Source organism: Kryptolebias marmoratus, linkage group LG10 (genome assembly GCF_001649575.2).
Source record: "Kryptolebias marmoratus isolate JLee-2015 linkage group LG10, ASM164957v2, whole genome shotgun sequence".
In the NCBI taxonomy this organism is placed as follows: domain Eukaryota; kingdom Metazoa; phylum Chordata; class Actinopteri; order Cyprinodontiformes; family Rivulidae; genus Kryptolebias; species Kryptolebias marmoratus.
Window position 1 is genome coordinate 14,820,515 of NC_051439.1, and position 18,780 is coordinate 14,839,294.

Sequence of the window (18,780 nt, forward strand, 5' to 3'; positions counted from 1 at the left end):
CCCCTCCCCCTCCTCCAGGCTGTGGCCCCCCACCTCCTCCATCTTTGGGCGGCTTTGGCCTGAAAGTGGAAAGCGCCCCGAGGAAGCCTGTCGTGGAGCCCGCGTGTCCCATGAAGCCTCTGTACTGGACCAGGATACAGATACAGGACAACAAGTATGTACAAACCCCATTTTCAACCCTTTCACAGAGTATCACAGGTTTTTAACAAACTGCAGGTCAGAAAACTGGACTTCTCCTCTCAGGTTTGTCCACTGAAACCATTATTTGAATAGTTCCACTAATAATCTGTCGTAATCCCTGGTCACGGCCATCATTCAAGTGTCTGATCTTCTTGTCTTGTCAGACTTTTCCAGTCCTGATATTTTTATTGAGGCACTCTGTAATAGTAAGTAGATTATCCAGACCATTTACAGAGGCTGTGGTCATTGCCTCCAAGTGCCAGCCTTTCAGATTTATGGCCTTGTATTTCTGTGGTTAGATTAGTGGAGCAAACTGAGCCATGGTTCTTTCACAAGTTCTCTCCAGCGCCGGAGGACTGACTGACTGCCCGACAGCAGCTTTATGTCAGCTATAAATTCAACTGTAAAGAGCCACGTTAAGGGGCATTAAATGGGTCAGATGTTTAACTGTAGCTGTGGTGTGATCTCTGTTAATGGTGTGAGGGGTTATGAGGGGGGAGCAGTGTGAGGCTTGATGGTATGGTGAACCAGAGTGCAGTTGGCAACCAATCATCTTTGGAAGCTACATATGTTGGATTTTAAGGGTGGATTTGCATTCAGTCATAATTTGTCACTTCGAAAATTGTCTTGCGCGGAAGTCTTGTGTGAGAGCCGGATGGAATTTTCTTTTCCAGTTAAGTTTCCTGCTCTGTATTTGGGAAGTTCAAACGAGCAAAATCAGAGGAAGACATTTTCAAAACAGTATGATTATCTTCTCAAAGTAAAACCTCTTGGCTGCCCCAGAGAAGTCTGCTCACTACTGAGACTGAGACTTGAAGCCAACACAGACTCGCTAGTCTTTCTGTGTGGCGGTTGATTGTTCTGATAAACAGATGAGCTGTAATGAGCTGCAAGAACAACTGCAATGTGTTAAAAAAGATAATGAGTGTCATCATTCCAAAGTCTTTGTTTAGAGTAAGTTCGTTTGATTTCAAAAGCTCTTGATTAGTCTGTTAATGTCCATTTGATGAAGAGATTTTGGAGGCAGAAGCACAGCTGGATGTGTTGAAGAAGATGTGTTTGTACCATCAAAGCACTGAACATCCTCTTGACTTCATCCACCTTTTCTTTCTGACTCTGTTTGTTTTATTTCCATGTTACTCAGCAACTTCTGCAACACAACCTTTCCCTCCCTTATTTTTGTCCGTACCGGAAACGATCCCATCATGCAGAAACAAAAAGGTTGTCTGAAACTTTTGTTATTTTTATCACCTAGCTCGTAAACACAGCTTATTTTTTTTCTGAAAGTCGAGATTGCGGGGAACTCCTGCCAAGTTTTTGTCAGACTGCGGAATGGAAAATGGAAAACAGGTTGAATAAACATCAAATAAACTTACACAAAAGGAACACTGGATTTATGACACTCATGTAACCTCTTGTTGCGTGCCTGCTGTCTGAGCAATTGTGATGTAATGTTTTGCACCTCGTATCCTGAGTTTTGATGCATCTGGGTTGTTGTTTTTTTTATTTTCCAGCAACAACACACTATGGGGTTCTCTGAAGGAGCCTGACATCGTTAACGCCAATGATTTTGAGGATCTTTTTTCAAAGGCCGCTCTGCAGCAGAAGAAGAAGCCCCTGTCAGACACGTATGAAAAGAAAGCCAAAACTAAGAAGGTACAGTTCTTTGGCTCCAATTTTTATGTCTTTTTTTATTTTAGGTGCTGTCAAATAACTTAACAATTTGTAGCCATGCTTTTTTAAAACAGTTCTAAGGAAGGTTTTTTTTTTTCTTTTTTGAAACCCACAAACATAAAACAAATGGTGAATAGGAAAGAATTGGACTTCAGCTCTCTTACAGGTCCTCCTCCAGACTTCTGCCTGCAGTTGCCAGGTTTTGCACTGAGCCAGTCCAGGCAATCGAGTTCACTTCTTTGTGTGTGTGTTTTATCTTCCTTTGTTGTGCAGGACTGTTACATAGACATCTGTGCAAAGCTTATCTTGTAAAAGTCAAGTAAAAGTAGCTTACATAGATACATTTCTGCTGGGTTGATATACCTTTCCTTTAACCCCCTCACTTGTTGGTGTCCTGTCAAAATGATGCAACTCTGCACTACTCTGAGAGCCAGCTCTGTGTCAGCATCTCTTTTCTGCTTCATGGTCCTCTCTGTGGCGTCCAAGCAGTTCAAAATCAGCCACTGCCCCAGACTCGTCCTGCTAAATCCATACACATCCCCTATTCTGATCAATTTGTAAAGGCTCCACTCTGCTCCAGAGGGCCACTCTGTGTGTGTTTGTGTGTGTGTGTGTGCATCTCTCCATGCAGTCTGGTCACTCAAACTGTCCAACATTTGATCCAACTCAGACGACTGTCTCCTGTCTTGGCTTACATCAGCTTGGGGGGGAGACTTGACCACTTTAATGGAAACTCTGTTGATACCAATTCATATCAGTCTGAAATAAACTGAGTGTCCAATTTAGCATTTGCTGTATGGTGCACTGGATAAAGTTGTTATCTTTGTTTAAAAAATGTTGTTCCCTGAACTTGCTATGCAGTGTTCAGAGTCCAAGTCTGCGATTAAAGAAGAAAAGAGAATATCTGGAGTTGTTTTCAGCCAGCTTAGAGGTTCAAATTCCTGGAAAGCTCATCAAAGTAACAGAGACTTGTTTACTTGATTTTTTTTTTTAACCCTGAACGTTTATATTCTGGGTGGAAGGGAGAGAAATCATTTGAGAGAGAGAGAAATCATCTGAATCACAAGCTGAGGAGAACTTCCAAGAAGTTCAGCTTGGGTTAAAAAGAAAAAGGGGGAGAAGAGAACAAGTGAGGGTGTGATGAAGGATGAGACTGAAAATAAGCTGTTACTGAGTTGAAGACGACTCGATCTCAGAGGTAGGCTTTTCAAGGAAGAGGGCAAAAAAGAAGAAATGGTTTACAGAAGGATGATATAGATTCTATTAGCAGCCATGCTACAGAATGAAATGTTTGACTGTATACAATAGGTTTTTTGCTCTTTTTGTTTGTATATATTTTGCCCCGGTCAGAGTCTATATGTTTTACACTGCGGACTTGGATCTCCCTCTGTGTGATTACCAATACCAGTCAGCTCACGCACAGACTACCTGCCTCTTGCTTCTGTCAGCACACACTCTCAGTTTAATGTTGCCAGTGGAATTCTGTTTGTATCTGCATGTGGAGCTTCAGAAACCCCTCGTATCCTCGTTTTGTTTGCACATTCACTAACGTGTGTACATTTCAGTGTGCGCCTTTCGTGCGTGCGTGTGATGACAAGTCGTTATGCACTTGATCAGAAAGTGTTGCCAGATCATGCTAACGCCACCGCCCGGGGCTCCGAACGGCGAGGGGAGATGAGTGGGTGGGATTGGAATGTGTGTGTGCATTATGCATATGAGCCACTTTCCTGATTCCCACCAACTGCACTTGCCAAAAAATTTCAAACTCAGGCAATGCGGCCGATGCCTATATGTGTGAGTTAATCTTTATCATGTGTGCCATAAAAAAAGAAAAAAAAAAATCAAAGCTCTTGTTTATTCTGGAGCTCTTTGCTCTCTGGTGATTAGCATATCAAAGCTCAGGAGATGACATGGAAGAGAGTTCTCCCACCAGAGCAGACCGGGCCGAAACTGGACTGGACTGGACCGGGGGTATAATTGCCTGCATGTGGTGTAAGAAAAGAAAAAGGGGCACCTATAGAAGAGGGAGGGGGCAGGAATTGGCATGTAGGTGCATTCTTGAGGGATGAGGTGGGAAAAAGAGACAGATGAGAATGAAGAAATTCTTTTAGCTAAACATGCTTTTGAGTTTGTCTGGGTGCAAACATGTGCGTCAGTAAATGTAATTTCCTACCCACACATGAACCAAAGCTGCGTCAAGTTTATATGGTGCTGAGCTCCTTAAACAAACTGTTTCTTTATCCAGGTTGTAATTTATGAGCAATCATTATACGTTTATTAAAGACATATTTGAAGTCCTGGGTTTGACGTTGGAGAGTGGGCGTCAAACTATCACTGCCGGGTGAAAGTGAGGTATTGATGGGAAGTCTTGATCTGGTATTATTGTAATGAATGCCTGGGTGATTCCAGACAAATATTAAAAGTGTAAACTATCTGCACTCTTCTGAATCTACATTGCCTGATATCAGCCACCTGCTTCAGCTCAAACGCTCTGATACTCCCAGTCTTGTTCTGTTATTTATTTTCACAGCACACTCATTTTTTTTTTAACTTTAAATCTTTATCACCCGCTGCTGAAGACAAAGGATGAGCAAAAACGTTTTTGCCCGTGACTGTGTATGCGTGTGTTTGTTTGTCCCATCAGCAAAATATCTCATGAATCACTCAACATAATTAAATGAAACTTTCAGAAGGTAATCTGTAGGTTGATAATATGTACAACTGGATAAACTTTGGAGTCAGTCCATTCAAGATATCCACCACAGCTGATTGACATTTACCAACACAAAAATGGCTGTAACTCAGTCAATTTAACAAATGTTCTGCTAAAATCTGGTGTAGTAAAAGCTGAGAGCCATTCACAACACATACTCCGAGTATGACATCTCATGATATTTCATAAGATCATGCATGAGATTAATTTCAGGGTTTGTCTAAAATGGCTACAACGCCATCATTTGTAATAGGAGGATCTTAGTGTAAAACTCTGGCGTGAAAAATGTCGGGCAATATGCATTGCTTCAAAAAATGCAAGTCCTTTAATCTTTTTCAACAAAACCCCAGGTTCAAAGAATATCTTTCAGTCCTCATTTTGTCCACAGGAGAGCGCCGTTAGCTCTCTATCTCTACAGGTCTCAGCATCAGCATCGCCCAAGCTGTTTGCATGTCGGAAAGCAAGCATCTAGCATCACTTGTCCTTTCTCATTAGCTTAACTGTTTAGGCTAATTGGTCAGTTCTGCAGCCTCAGTTAGTGGGAACAGTTTCTAGGCTGATTTTTATATTTATTTTTCTTTGTGTGTGTGGCCCGCCCAAAGTGGTTAATTAGAGGTGTTGGGAAAGCCTGGTACTCAGCCGTCTCTCAGGTCCCGAGTGTGGGAGATCCCTAGTGATCCAGGTAATAGAGCTGGAAGCAGCATGGCACCCACTAATGCCCTGTAATGCAATACCTACTTCTAAGGCTTCTGCTCTCCAGCTCCCACAGGACAGCCCCGGTAGCCGCCAACGCCATAATACCTAATGAAGAAGCCTGACACATTAACTTTTAGAGCAGGGCTTTACCTTGCCAAAACTTTCTCTGTCTTTACGGCTAATTCAGTCATAAGTAATTGTGACCATGTGTAAGCACAAATAAAAATCCTGTGAATTTATAGTTTGTTATAAAAGCCTTGCTTCTCTTTGCCTTTCTCTTCTACACTGTCCTTTTATGGTGCCACTTTTCCCTTTGTACTTTCACTGCGACTTGATCTTCGTAGGTTATTCTAGACACGTGTTCCTGGGTAAATTTCAGTGGTGAATGCTTTTTGGGTGAACTCGGCTCCCCCGTTGACAAAGTTGCTCCACATTTCCCAGTTATTTGCACCATTATAATTGGTTGTGATAATGAATGTTTGTAAAATTGATCAATGGTGTAATTCCAGAAAATGTAAAGCTCAGACTAATTGAGATTTCAGGCATCATCTTTTTCCTCAGCTTCAAAGTTTATTCTGGTTTTACCCAAACTGTCTGTTTCTTTGTTTCAATTATTCAAAATTGTTGCCCCTTCATGACAAGTTACATCCCCACTGGTAATTATTTTTGCATGTTTCTCTCTGAATCATCAGACCACAACAACTTGAATTAATTATTTATTTATTTTCTAGATTATTAAGCTGCTGGACGGGAAGCGTTCACAAGCAGTCGGCATCCTCATATCAAGCCTACACCTGGAAATGAAGGACATTCAACAAGGTGAATATTCACGATGGCTAACATCTCTAGAAGTTTGTGAAAAGTATTCTTCACGTCATTCAAGGTAGAAGTTCTGTGATTTAGACTCTACAGCAACAGCCTAAATTTACTTTCCCATTAAACAGTAAACTGAGGTTGACTCCTGATGAAATGCAGATGGAGTTATTTTTAGAGATGAGATAGTGAACCCTGCAGCAGAGGATAAATTCCTGCCTCTTGACAGCAACTAATTTGTAACTTAAGACACTTCTTTTGGATTAATTTGTGACTTAAGTGGAACTGGGATGACTTTTCCAGTTACCACAGTGGGAAAGAAAAAAAAGCCTCGATTTGTCAAAATTAGAAATGGCCGGAGTTGGATAAAAGCAGCCTTTTTAGTTTAGTTTTTTGTTTTGTTTTTTTTTTCTGTCAGGCCTCCTGCACTGGTTAAAATCAAATTGCAATCCCCTTCATTTAAAGAGCTACACAGATTGATTGCACGCTTGGTAGTTATGTGGAAAATGTAATATGTGTGTGTGTGTATAAACACAAAGTATGTGTGTTGGGGACATCATAGATGGGCCAGGAATTAGTCCTGTCCTGGGACTGTGGCGGAGAATGCCTGCCGCCTACTAGTCTGAGCATGCGGCCAGCAGATCTGTTTATTGTAGCCAGTGACGGTTTCCACAAGCCTAATGGGACTGACACCCCACTAATGATCTAAGCATGTACAAAACCACCTTCTACAGTTAGCAGACACCGGGCTACCACATAAAACTGCCTCAAACACAAGGCAAACAGCGCATACACTACTGTGACCATCTTGTTTAGATTTTTCTTTTTCCCTTTCCACACAATCCCTTTCCCTCTGTTCCAGTGTCATTTTGTAGAAAGGGCTCGTTCCCACCCAGCATGAGGCTGTTTCCTTGTGCCTTAATGGGAGGTGAATGTGAAATGGACAATTTGAATTTGACAATTAAGGACAGCACCTTTAAAAAGCACTTCTAAAGTCCGGCCTCACCTGCTTGCCTCCCCTTTGTTGCCAAATTAAAAGGACATGGTACATGTAATGTAATTACAGCTACAAGGGAGGGAGGAAAAGACAAGGAGGGGAACGTTAAGAGAGAGAGAGGGGGTCAAAGGCACCGGTCAAAATGACTGGGGGACCTCAAGGGCCACCATGGTTCAAGGGCAAGGGGAGGCTCCCCACATACACACACACACACACCCTCACATACAAAAACATACACACAGGAGTGAAAAGTGGAAGGAGAGGGTGTGAGGCCGTTGGCAGGCCGGCTTTGATCTGTCGGTGTGGAGAGATATCCGGCTCCCCTCGGATCAGAGTGCTCCTGTGCACACTGGGGCAGGCCCCCCTTTGGTGTGTGATTGACGGCTGCATGGCTGAGGGACTGAATAATCCACTCTAATAAGATGTAGGAAATGGACCTCCAGCGTTTTCTCTGATCCAGACTCTGAGACCACATTGACAGGTTTTCTGCTACAGAACAGCTGCGAACCAGAGTGCAATGATTTGGCTTGTTAGTGTGGGACTGGAGAGGCAAAGGCAGTGTGGCTGAAAGTGTTTAAATTAATCTGTATGTTTTTACGTTGTAGTTCATCTTATATTCTCTTTGCTTACATAAAATAAGTCAATAGAGGTAATCAAAGATTAACTTTAATTAACTAACTTGGGTGGGTTTGAGTCTTTTTGCAATTCAACAGTGAAAACTGGATGAGAAAAATGAAATCCTCTGTCCTTTCTCAGCTGAACCACAACTGATTTCTGTATCAGATTATGCATAATTAAGGATAATAATTTAACACTTTGCAGGTCAGATGGGATGAGCTCATGGACAAGTCATGTGCCCAGAGGCCATAAATTGACAATCACTGGTTCAATCCCAATCATTGCACATTTTATCATCATTTTTATCCCCTCTCAGTTCAGAGTTTAGGTTACCAGCAAATTATCTACAATTGTCTTTTCTGTTTCTTTTTCCCCCCAATTTTTATTAAATTCCTGCTGTCTGATGCCTTTTATTTTGTTGCGATAAGTAACTAATAGAAAAGCAGCGTTTGGTGGCTAGCCCTTCTTGGCTGACACCAACCAAACAACTTTTGGCTGATCAAGAGGCAGTGGAGCCATCATTTTAATAATGTCACCCTTTCTCCCCTGCATCACTAAGCCACAAACCAAAGACACGTCTGAGACACTAAACAGGACTTACTTTCTCTTTTAAAGTTGTTCCTTTCTGCCTAACTGTTTTTTCTACTTTGAGGGAAAACATGCAACCTTTTGGCAAAGACTAGAAGCTGCACCCTCTCTTTGTTGCTCGTTTGTTCTTCTACCTTAACATATAATCATTAGTTGGCTGCTGTAGCTGTGGTGGTTCTGCATGTCGGTTCAGAGGTCAAGCAGTTTTAAAGCTTTCCTCTTTGAGACATTATAAAGGGCTTCGTCCCCCTGATTTGCTTGTCCTGGTCAAGAGGGGAGAAAATGTTCTTTAGAATTGGTTCACCGTCTGGGGTGTCTGCACCATAATTTCCCTACATAGCTTTTAAATTATTTAAATTTTGTGGCCTGGTTGTAGCACACAAGTAGCACGCTGGTTTCAGTCAAATGTACTTTTTTTCATGGTTATGTCAAGTTTTCTTTTTTTCCTGACACACAGGACATCTTGCAAATTGTTTACATCAAATATAATGATGTTTTATCTAACTTTTAACGATATTACAGAGCTATCATCAGTTTATTTCTCTTGTGGGGCTTGTTCTTCATTGTCGGCACTTGAAAGGCAGCGTGTTTGGGCCAAGATTTCTCCCATTTATAAGAGTGACAGCTTACAATGAATGTCTTCACTGTTATCTTTACCAGCTGTTCTTAATGTGGACAACTCTGTGGTGGATCTGGAGACCATTGAAGCTTTGTACGAAAATGTAAGTAGCTGTGTTTTTCATGAAACAAAGCAGTTTAATTTTATAGAAATAATTTTATAGTTACTGTTGTATTTCAGCAAAATAATCCACCATACCTTTCATTTTTCTGTGATTCTCAAAGAGAATTATTCAGTTGTTTTGATGTAGATCTCAGTTACGGACAGCAAGTTGTGTGTTTTCGCAGAGGGCCACCAGTGATGAAATGGAGAAGATAACAAAACATTTTGAGACGTCCAAAGAAGATGAAGTAAAACTGTTGGACAAGCCTGAACAGTAAGATAATTTTTATTGATTTTTCTAACATTTTCCCAACACGTGAAGGATATTTTACCTTAATTAAAGATTATAGACATGGATGACTTCATCACAAAGTAAAAGAATTTACTTTGCATATCAATACCTCATAGATATCAATATATTATTGTATGATTTCTCATATTATAATAGAAATATATAATTATTTTGGGGGAAAAAAAAGTATTCATTAATGGATGTTGCTTCAGTAGTTCCGGTCGGGGTTAGTTAATCCAGACCAGTTAATGAAGCTTGGATCCAGTGGTGCCGCTCTGCCTAGCCTTCCTATTTCCATGTTTGACCAGAGCTGTCACTATAGCTGCCTGAGTCATCCTTACTCAGTGTCTACCTCCATCAGCAGACCGTAATCACACAGGATGTAACCGCTCCGCTCCCCTCCGACACGGCACTGTTTACATAAGTCGTCCCGCATCAGGCCAGAGCTACCTTTGATCAGTCTCTGTGCACCGCTCGTTGCTTTCCCTCCACCCGACCCCTTGGACCTTTCAAACCCAACGGAGCAGCACCACTCATGACTATCAGCTGCCTGCCTGCGAACAGCAACATTGACTCAGCCGGCCTGTGTGGGGAAGCTCGGCCTGCCAAGGCCCCAGAATAGTTCTTCCTGTTAGACATTTTGTTTAATTCTGTCATAACACATCACACCCCATTCCTCCTCCTCCTCGCCCCCCCCTAATTTTTTTGTCTTCCAGGTTTCTCTACGAGCTCTCCCAGGTTCCTGACTTTGCAGGCCGAGCCCGCTGCATCATTTTCCAGTCAGTGTTCCTTGACACCATCTCCTCCATACGTCGCAAGGTGGTGATCATCTCCAGTGTCAGCAAAGTAAGAACAACAAACACTGCTTTAAAAGTATCGTTAAGCCATTTGAAGGGTTACTAACCTGAACGTTTGTTTGTCTGTATCAGGAGCTGCTGGACTGTAATAACTTGCAGGATGTAATGGGTCTCGTTCTGGCCTTTGGGAACTATATGAATGGAGGGAACCGCACAAGAGGTCAGGCTGATGGTTTTGGGTTGGAAATCCTCCCTAAGCTAAAGGATGTCAAGAGCAAGGTATCCACGACTTAAAAACTTCTAGGATTGCTTTGATATTTTGATGCTTGTTATGCAAAAAGATGAGATTTTCTTCTTTAATCGTTTTTTTATCAGGACAATCGAATCAATCTGGTGGATTATGTTGTTTTATACTACCTGCGCAACTTTGACAAAGTAAGTCAAATTATGCCCTTCAAAACAATGTTTTCTCTATATTTAAACAGCTCTTTCAAACTTGTATACTTTTGTGTTTGTTTTCAGTATGCTGGTACAGATAAGAGTGTGTTCCCTCTGCCTGAACCTCAAGACTTCCTCCAGGCTTCACAGGTCAACTTTGATGACCTAGCCAAAGACATCAGAAAACTAAAGAAAGATTTAACTGGTAGGTCATGCCATGTTATATCTAAAGCTTTCTTTTCACTGTAGCTAATAAGTTTTAGGCCTGGCACAAACAGATCCATCTGCATTGATCTCACCTTCCACAGTGTGAGGCATTGATGGTCTTCAACCAGTGCAGATGGACTACCATGCAATCCTATACCTACCCCACTAAACAGTAGATTTTTGTCCACAATTACTTTTTTTCCATTGCAGAGCAGAACTACATGACCAAGAATGCCTAACCCTTTACATTCCCCCAAGTGTCATCAACTCATTACAACATGTAGACGTGTGTTTGGAGATCACCACTGGGCACAGAAGCATATTCACGACCTTCCATGTGACAGTGTGTAAAATTTTACAGCTTGGACCATCTCTGCATCATTCTTAATCATTCAGTGTAATTGTGTACATTACCATCTTTCACCAAAGCAGTTTAAATGTAAATGCACTTCTTATGGACCCTTCCAGCTCCCACTCAGAGAGGTTTGTGTGTATATTCAGAACCTCGAAAAGGCCTGCGGCAACTTTTCCCCGTTTCCAGACACCGTATCTTGACCGCCATGTCTTCATAACACCACAGCTTCTCCTGTTTTGGCACAGATGGAGGTATATTTCAAAGTATGTTTGTGTCCAGAGCATTTTTAGAGCATGAGTATGCTCTAAAAACGCATCTACATTCCTGTTTGGTGAGGCAACATCACAGCAACAAATGGTGAATAAATAAACACATACACTTTTGATGTTCTTATGCTTGCTGTGTCCTTGCTGCTGAGCCATTCCAGCCAGGCAGCCAGTTAGTCTTGGCCATGCTGAGGTTAAAGGCGATGCCCCTTGGTGCCCCTGGTGTCTGTGGTTATTTAAATCAAGCAATAATACGGCATATGAAAGCAATTAGATATGCTCCACATTGCTGTTAAAGCCCTCTCCTCTCTGACCTGAGGGAAAAACACAAAGAGGCTGCTAAAGTACCCAGACCCACCTCAAGCTGTCACTCATTTATTAGGAAAAATGGAAGACCTGAAGACAATAAATGCAACACAAGGGCCCTCGTATTTGATCTCTGCTGAAGCACAGTCTGGCACAGTAGTCCTAGGGGGTATTAACATCGCAGGGCGGGTGGGCACTGAATTCTGGAAGTCTGGTGAGTTCCACCTATGACTTCCACCATTTTTATCCTCTCCAGCCGCCAGGACTAAATATTTATGCCTGGCTATTATAAACCAGCCTGAAGAACACAACTGGTCTTAATTATAAAGCTAACACAGATCTCCTTTATCCACATTATAAACGCTGTCTGATACTGAGAAGCTAACACTGAATCATGCTTTGGTTTACATTCCCTGTTTGACTTTGAGTAAAGCAGCCTGGCCCTTACCTGATCCTAAGGTGGGGAATGAAGTGATTGGTGGTGTCTTGCCCTCAAGACTTGGGTCAAAGGTCTGGAGACTTGGTACTAATGATGAGAAATTCACCTCTCTTTGACTAATCTCCTCCTTCAAGGTTTCCATATCTGTATAGGAACAAGTGTCATACGCGCACCAGCAGGAGTTATGACTTTCTTTTGCTTCAGTAGTTGTCAGGGATGCTCAGAGACAGATCGCTGTCCACTTGGCTGCCCTCTTTTTCACTGGCTTGTGGAGAAACATGATCCACTTTTGATGGGGCTTCCTGTTTGGGGAGAGGGTGATGACCTCTCTCTTGGCTCCACTCAAGGGAGAAGGATGAGTGAGAGGCTGCGAACACCTACTGTAGGACTCAGATTTAGTCTATTCCACAATTTATGTGTGATTTCTCATTTTCTTTGTTTTATTTTTAGGTATGTTTTTTGGAATGCTGTTTTGCATTCTTTGTGCTATTTTAGTCAAAAATTTTATTTTTTTCTAGTTCTTTAAGTTGCATTTTCAAATGTTCACCTTCAGACCACTGAGTATGTGCTAAAAGATTCCTTTAGCTGCTGTTTAATCAAACAAGCCACGACGGCAGGGATGCAAACAAATGAAATAGGATCAAATAAAAAGAAACAGTCAGAGCTCATTTGCTACTCAGGGGAGTTTAGTGTTTCACAGAAGGCCTGGCCCAGGTTAGGCATTCATCACTGTGGCAAATCAGACTGTCCTGATTTTAAATGGCCCTTAATGTCAAGTTCAGGCAGGGCCTTTAGCCTGAGCGCCGTTTTACGACAGAGGCTCCACTTGAAACAACGCGTGTCCAGCCGGCATGGAGAGGTACCATCACCTAAACAAGACAAAACTAAACTGCAAATGATTTGTTGCAAACTGTTATTCAATATTAGCTTGCTTCTTACTTTTAAATAAGTATTTCTACAAATGTCATTAAACCTGAGAATTAGCTCCTTTATCAAAATAGACTTTTCACATACATAATTTAATATAAATATGTATTTTCTCATTTGGAAAATATATTTTAATGATCCATATTTCCACGTTTTTACTAAGATAATTGTCTAATTTTAAAGAAAGTTCTGTTTCAAGCCATTACTTGTCATTGTTGCACTCTTCAACAAGTATCTCATAGAAGGGTTGTTAGACAGATACTGGCTGATTTATGAGGGATGGAAAGGGGAGTGAAGGTCTTACCATTTCCCTGCTGAGGCAGTCTTTGGCTGGCCTTCTTGAGGGGCTATAGTGTTGGGTTTTTTTTTGTTATTCTAAAGAAAGGAGAGCTGAAAGCCTGGCAGTCTGCTGGAACTAAAGATTATTAGAGATCAGTATGAGAACTCACTTTCCAGGTGTAAATAACTAGAATACAGCAGGAACACAGCACTGATTTACCATCAAGGAAATAACATCGCAGCAAGTTTTTATGAGCGTGATTATAAATTTTTAAAACTGAGACAACTGTCTTGGGGGAATTATTAAATTAGCGTGAACTGCTGCTCAGCTGGTGTCTGGTCTTTCGGCATCAATGTGCAACAGGAAACACGCAGGTCGTGTGTATCTCTGCTGTGATGTCAGTGTCATTTATTGGCTCCCTTCATGTCTGTGCTTTTTCATGATCTTCTGTCATGTGAGAGTGAGTGTGTGGGGGGTGGGGTGTTATTAAGTCATGAAACCCGAAAAAATTGTATGGTTTCATCTGATCACTTGCTTCATATTTAGTATCTTCTAACTCCTCGTTGACGTAGAGGAGAGTCCTGCTTGTGAATAAACTTTTCCAGAATGAGTGATCACTCACAGACAATGTCTGAAACTCCAGCATTTAGTTTTTATTCTTTACAGCTGTAGTGTTTTTTTTGTGGGCTTCCTCCTCACAGCCTTCGCTGTCTGGACCACATTTGGAAGGAAGCCCCCTCTAAATTGTAGACTTGCTGTTTTGAGCACCGTTTTAATAGGTGCTTTTGAGTCGGGGGATTTTTGGTGGAGAAATGTGGTTTATCCAAACAGAATCTTTGGATTGTTGCATTTGTATGGTCACTGCTTTCTGTTTTTTTTAAACTGGCTTTTACTATAAATATAAGTGTCATGGCAACCAGAGTATATGTCTGTATATAATTACCTCTTATTTATATAGCTTACGCGTTGTGTTTCCTCCTTAATTTATGGAGGCGTTTGATAAATAAAAGATGTACCACATTGCAGGTGCAGCAGCTTCTCATGCAAATATGTGAAAGCCAAGCCAAACGTCGGATGTAGAAGCAGCGACAAAGCAAAGTCAGACCGCGGCCAGACCAGTTAATGCTCTTGTTCTGATGCAGAACTATTTAGCTCTGCAGTCATAAGCAAGTTAAGGTATTTATTGAAGCCATTAATGACTTACAGGTTGGAGGATTGTGCCAAAGTTGTTTCACCAGACGCCTGTGTGTGTATGGTAACCCGGGCTTACAGTTAAGAGGAAATGGGGAAAGGTTCGGCTGGAACACACTCAGTCGAGTCTGTTTCCTCTGAGATTGTGTGAGTTGGATCATTTGGCATGAAAACAAAAAAACATCTACAAACCACAAACACATCTGCCACGCTCACTTGCACGGAGGAGCCCTGAAGGCAGGATACACTGCAATCAGAGCGATACCACTTTATTTCACATTATTGAGTAATGTCATTGGATTTTTGATCAAATTCACTTTGAGGAAATAAAAAACCACAACATTTTAAAAAAAATGTGTTAAATAACTGCTTATATGAGTGAAATAAAAAGGTTTAAAACACAAAATAACTAAAATAGAAATAAAATAAAGTTTTTGTTGCAGAATTTACAGTGAACCTTTTACCAATGAAATCTTCTTACAGAACATTTTGTTTAAAATAAATACTGTTTTTCTGTTTTCGGTTCATTTATTTAGATGAATGTGTTAGGGGGACTTGCCATTGTTCACTGTGCAGATGTAAACAATCTGTTTAGAACTTTGATGTGTTTCACTTCACTTTGTAATCATGTAATTTCATTCACGTCATAACTCAGATGCAAGTCATTCTGTGGCATCAGCATATTACACGTGTGGACATTAGGAAGGAAAATTTCAACCAAGAAGATGTAGATCCTGTCCTGATAAAAGACCTAAAAAAAGTCTGTGCCTTGTACATCTGCTCTGACAAATGATAGGTGATTCTTTAAGGCAAATATACTCAAAGACTTGTGAAGTATTCATCACGTGGACACTAACAGCATGAACTGTCGGTCATACAGAAGTAGTGTTTCCACTTTTCATGAAGCCAAAAATCCCTTCAAGCTATTGTAAAAACAACCATTTCTTCTGTGATCCAAATACATTTTATTCATGAGCAGTATAGGTGGATTTGTTTCTGTCACATAATCATTTGGGACTTTTCCCAATAAACAGCTTTTACAGATTCCCCCTTTAAATGCTTCATTTTCTTCTCCTGCTGCCTGTTCCGTCATTAATTGTTTTTCTTTTTTACTTCTTTTTGTTTCCTTTCTGCCAGCTTGCGAGAAGGACGTGGAGAACGTGTGCGGTAATTCATCAGACGAACATCTGCAGCCCTTTAAGGAAAAGATGGAGCTCTTCATAGCTGAAGGTAAATCCTGATTCTTCTTTTTATCTGGAGTAAAGACAGAAACGTCTCTGTTCAGACATTGCCTGTCATTTGTTCTTAATTCTTAAGCTTTATTTAGTTCCATCCTAAATAATGTGACTACCAATGCGGACACTGAAGAAATGTTATTCAGGCTAAAGAAAAACCTGTTTGTTCTCACCCACTTAAACTGACTCATAATGACACACCCATGTCCTCACCCTCAGATAGTATTTTTTGCTGTTTGGTTCTGCGCATAGGTTGACCTGTGATGTGACACTGTTAAGAAAATTCCCATCATCTTCAAAGGTAAAACATCCATGTAGACATAAAAATTAAAGGCACAAGGATAGAAAAGCTCCAGCTTCCAGACACACAGCATGGCACCTCTAAAAAGAGAGTTATATGTATATTATTCGGTTGAGGATCTGTGTGTGTTTTTGTTCTTGCTGAGAGAGGGCGTCTCGGTGCACTGTAAGACAGCATGAGGACAGAAGTCTACAGGCCTGTAGAAAGGATCACGTTGCTCCTAACATGGTTCTCCTGTGCTCTGAGCTTCCATAAAGCTGCAGGAAGTCTCTGGCTGCGGCCTTGTAAAGCCGGGCTGGCCTCAGTGGATCACTCCTGGGGACCACTGTGACAGGAGCAGAGATTCCCTAAAACCCTCTTACCCTTTCAATTTGTGTCATCTTTTTGAGCCAAACATTATTAAAACCCCTGCTGTACCGTCTCCCTTTTGTTGTTTCTGAAACCCAAAGTGAAAACATATTGTTGAAGACCTTTAACTTCAAGCCATTTATCATGAAAATTCCTGTATATTTAATTTAAAGTAGCTTTATTAATTCATTTTTTGCTACGGGTTATTTTATGTGTCAACACAACACTGGTTCATCCCTTGAATTTACGTGCTTTTAGTGCCTAAATGATTCATAAGTCAGAGTTAAGTTGTTTAACAAACAAACAAAAAAATTATTGGGTACCCAAATGAAACTGTATGAACAACGGAGCCAAAGTCCGAAGAAAAACATTGAAAGACCTTCAGAAAGCATTGGAGAAATATTAATGAAGAAATGTAATTGGATGAAGCTAAATATAAACAAACAAAGGATGATTCCAGATTTTTGCACAGTCTAGTGTGTTTGCGTTTTTTGTTGTTGTTTTAAGCATTTTAAGGGTCCCTGCTCACTGTTTTGCCATTTGCTGTTTTTCTTTGTTCCACTGAAGCCTCATTAAATCCGAACCTTTCTTCCCATCTGGGTAATTATTACACTGTTTTTGTGCCAAGAAGAATTCCTTTTACCTATTCTGCTGCCACGTCACTTAATTTGGGATGTTTAGAGATTTTTGGCTTAATTATTCAGGTAATGTCAGGTTAATCCTTAGATTTTTATTGTTGTTGATGGTTTACTTCTAGCAGGATTGCGTCGTCATGGTAACTGATGCTGAAAAGACAACTTGTTCTGCAGTCATATGTCATAATTTCTATTGGAAAAAATGGTAATTTGTGAACTTATAGTCAGAGGACCTGTGTTTTATAACCTTTTTAGATCACATCTCCCTGATTTTCTTATTGTTCTGAGACCTTTGAGCAAAGGTTTGAATGCATTTTGTTCACAGGTTGTTGATCCAATATACTATATACAGAAAAAAAATACCAAGACACAATACTTTGATCATATTTAGTCCCCAATTTACATAAATAGGAACTTTTTGTGGTACTAAGTTTGCATATTTCCATTAGTTTCTTCCCGGTGAGCTCTGGTCCACATCATAGAGTAATCAGAAGCTTTTTAAGGCATTGCAATTTCCACTGGCTGCCAAAGAGCATTATTTTTTATTTTACGAAGTCACATCCTGAACGTAAACCTTCCCGTGGAACACTTGTAAAAGCCTTTTTCTTTTTCATCGGCAAAATTCCTCGAGATCCAACCCGTGCTTTGATAAGAGGCGGACGGGGGTGCACGATTGGCGCTTGGGATGATTCCATGACTTCAAAAAGCAAAAACAAGTCAACAGCGTTCACTTCAAAGAGCAGCTGAGGCTGTTAAACTCTGACTCATTACTGAACGAGTTCCTCATCCAGGTAAAACGCTCAGGCAGCTCACGCATAGATACATGTGTCCTACACATGATTTTACATATTAACACAAACATAAGACAGAAGGGAAACTCAGTGCCAATGTTACAGGAAGTATTGGAGAGGCTAATTTAAGTGGAAGCCTTACTTTCCTTTACACAGAAAGAACAAATAAATAGTATAAGTAGTTTCATCTTAGCGAGTCCTGTGCTCTGTCTCTTAAACTTGTCTGTGTGATCCCTCCCAGATCTAAATTTCAGTAATCTGCTGCTTCGCTTCTGTTGCTGTCCTTACTCCTCACACAAACTCAGACCTACAGACTGTAAAACACCTTCGCAGTTTGTCATTTTCCTTTGCATTTAACTTGGTTCAAATAAGACCGTTTTTACCACCAGCTCAAGTTTGGTGAGCTGCAACTCATAATCTAAGCACTATGAACTGAAGTGAACTATTTGTTAGCAAAATATCTCATGAATCACTGGATGGATTTTAATGAAACTTACAGAAAACAATCACTTTGTGGACATCTACAACTGATTAAATTTTGGAGTCAATCCAATTGAAGATGGCCGCCACAGTCAACTGAACTTACTAAACACATAAATAGCTATATCTCAGCCAAATTTGCAGATCCTGAACTAAGATTTGGTGTGGTAGTAGTTAAAAGTCATTCACAACACGAAAAGATCATGCGAGATACTGCAAGAGACTGTGCATACAAGGTTTGACCAAAATGGCTGTAACTCTATTATTTCTCCTTATAAGATGATTTAAAACTCTGGTATGAAAAGTGGTGGGTGATATTCATTCTTTCAATGAATGCTAGGCTTTTAATTTTTATCTGACCTCGTTCAGTTATCGTGTGAAATAAAGATGTGTTTGTGTTTCTCTTACAGGGTATGAGCCTTATGTTTCAAAGTATTTTTTAAAGTTTTTTTTTTTTTTTTTTAAATAAAACATTTCCCTGCTTATGACGCT

The 18,780-nt window shown here is 40.6% G+C and overlaps 1 protein-coding gene across 3 annotated transcripts in view; it reads left to right on the forward strand.

Annotated features, from left to right (window-relative positions):
• The window catches only part of LOC108233726 (formin-like), a 46,093-nt gene that overhangs the window by 16,568 nt on the left and 10,745 nt on the right, over positions 1–18,780 (forward strand). For all 3 annotated transcript variants that reach the window (XM_025005145.2, XM_025005146.2, XM_025005142.2), the window contains 10 exons: positions 1–154; positions 1,695–1,836; positions 5,995–6,082; positions 8,940–9,001; positions 9,186–9,274; positions 10,009–10,138; positions 10,222–10,368; positions 10,465–10,524; positions 10,612–10,732; positions 15,636–15,728. The exon at positions 1–154 is cut by the window's left edge and continues 460 nt beyond it. In XM_025005145.2, coding sequence (XP_024860913.1) covers positions 1–154; positions 1,695–1,836; positions 5,995–6,082; positions 8,940–9,001; positions 9,186–9,274; positions 10,009–10,138; positions 10,222–10,368; positions 10,465–10,524; positions 10,612–10,732; positions 15,636–15,728 — 1,086 coding nt within the window. The remainder of the gene's footprint in view (positions 155–1,694; positions 1,837–5,994; positions 6,083–8,939; positions 9,002–9,185; positions 9,275–10,008; positions 10,139–10,221; positions 10,369–10,464; positions 10,525–10,611; positions 10,733–15,635; positions 15,729–18,780) is intronic.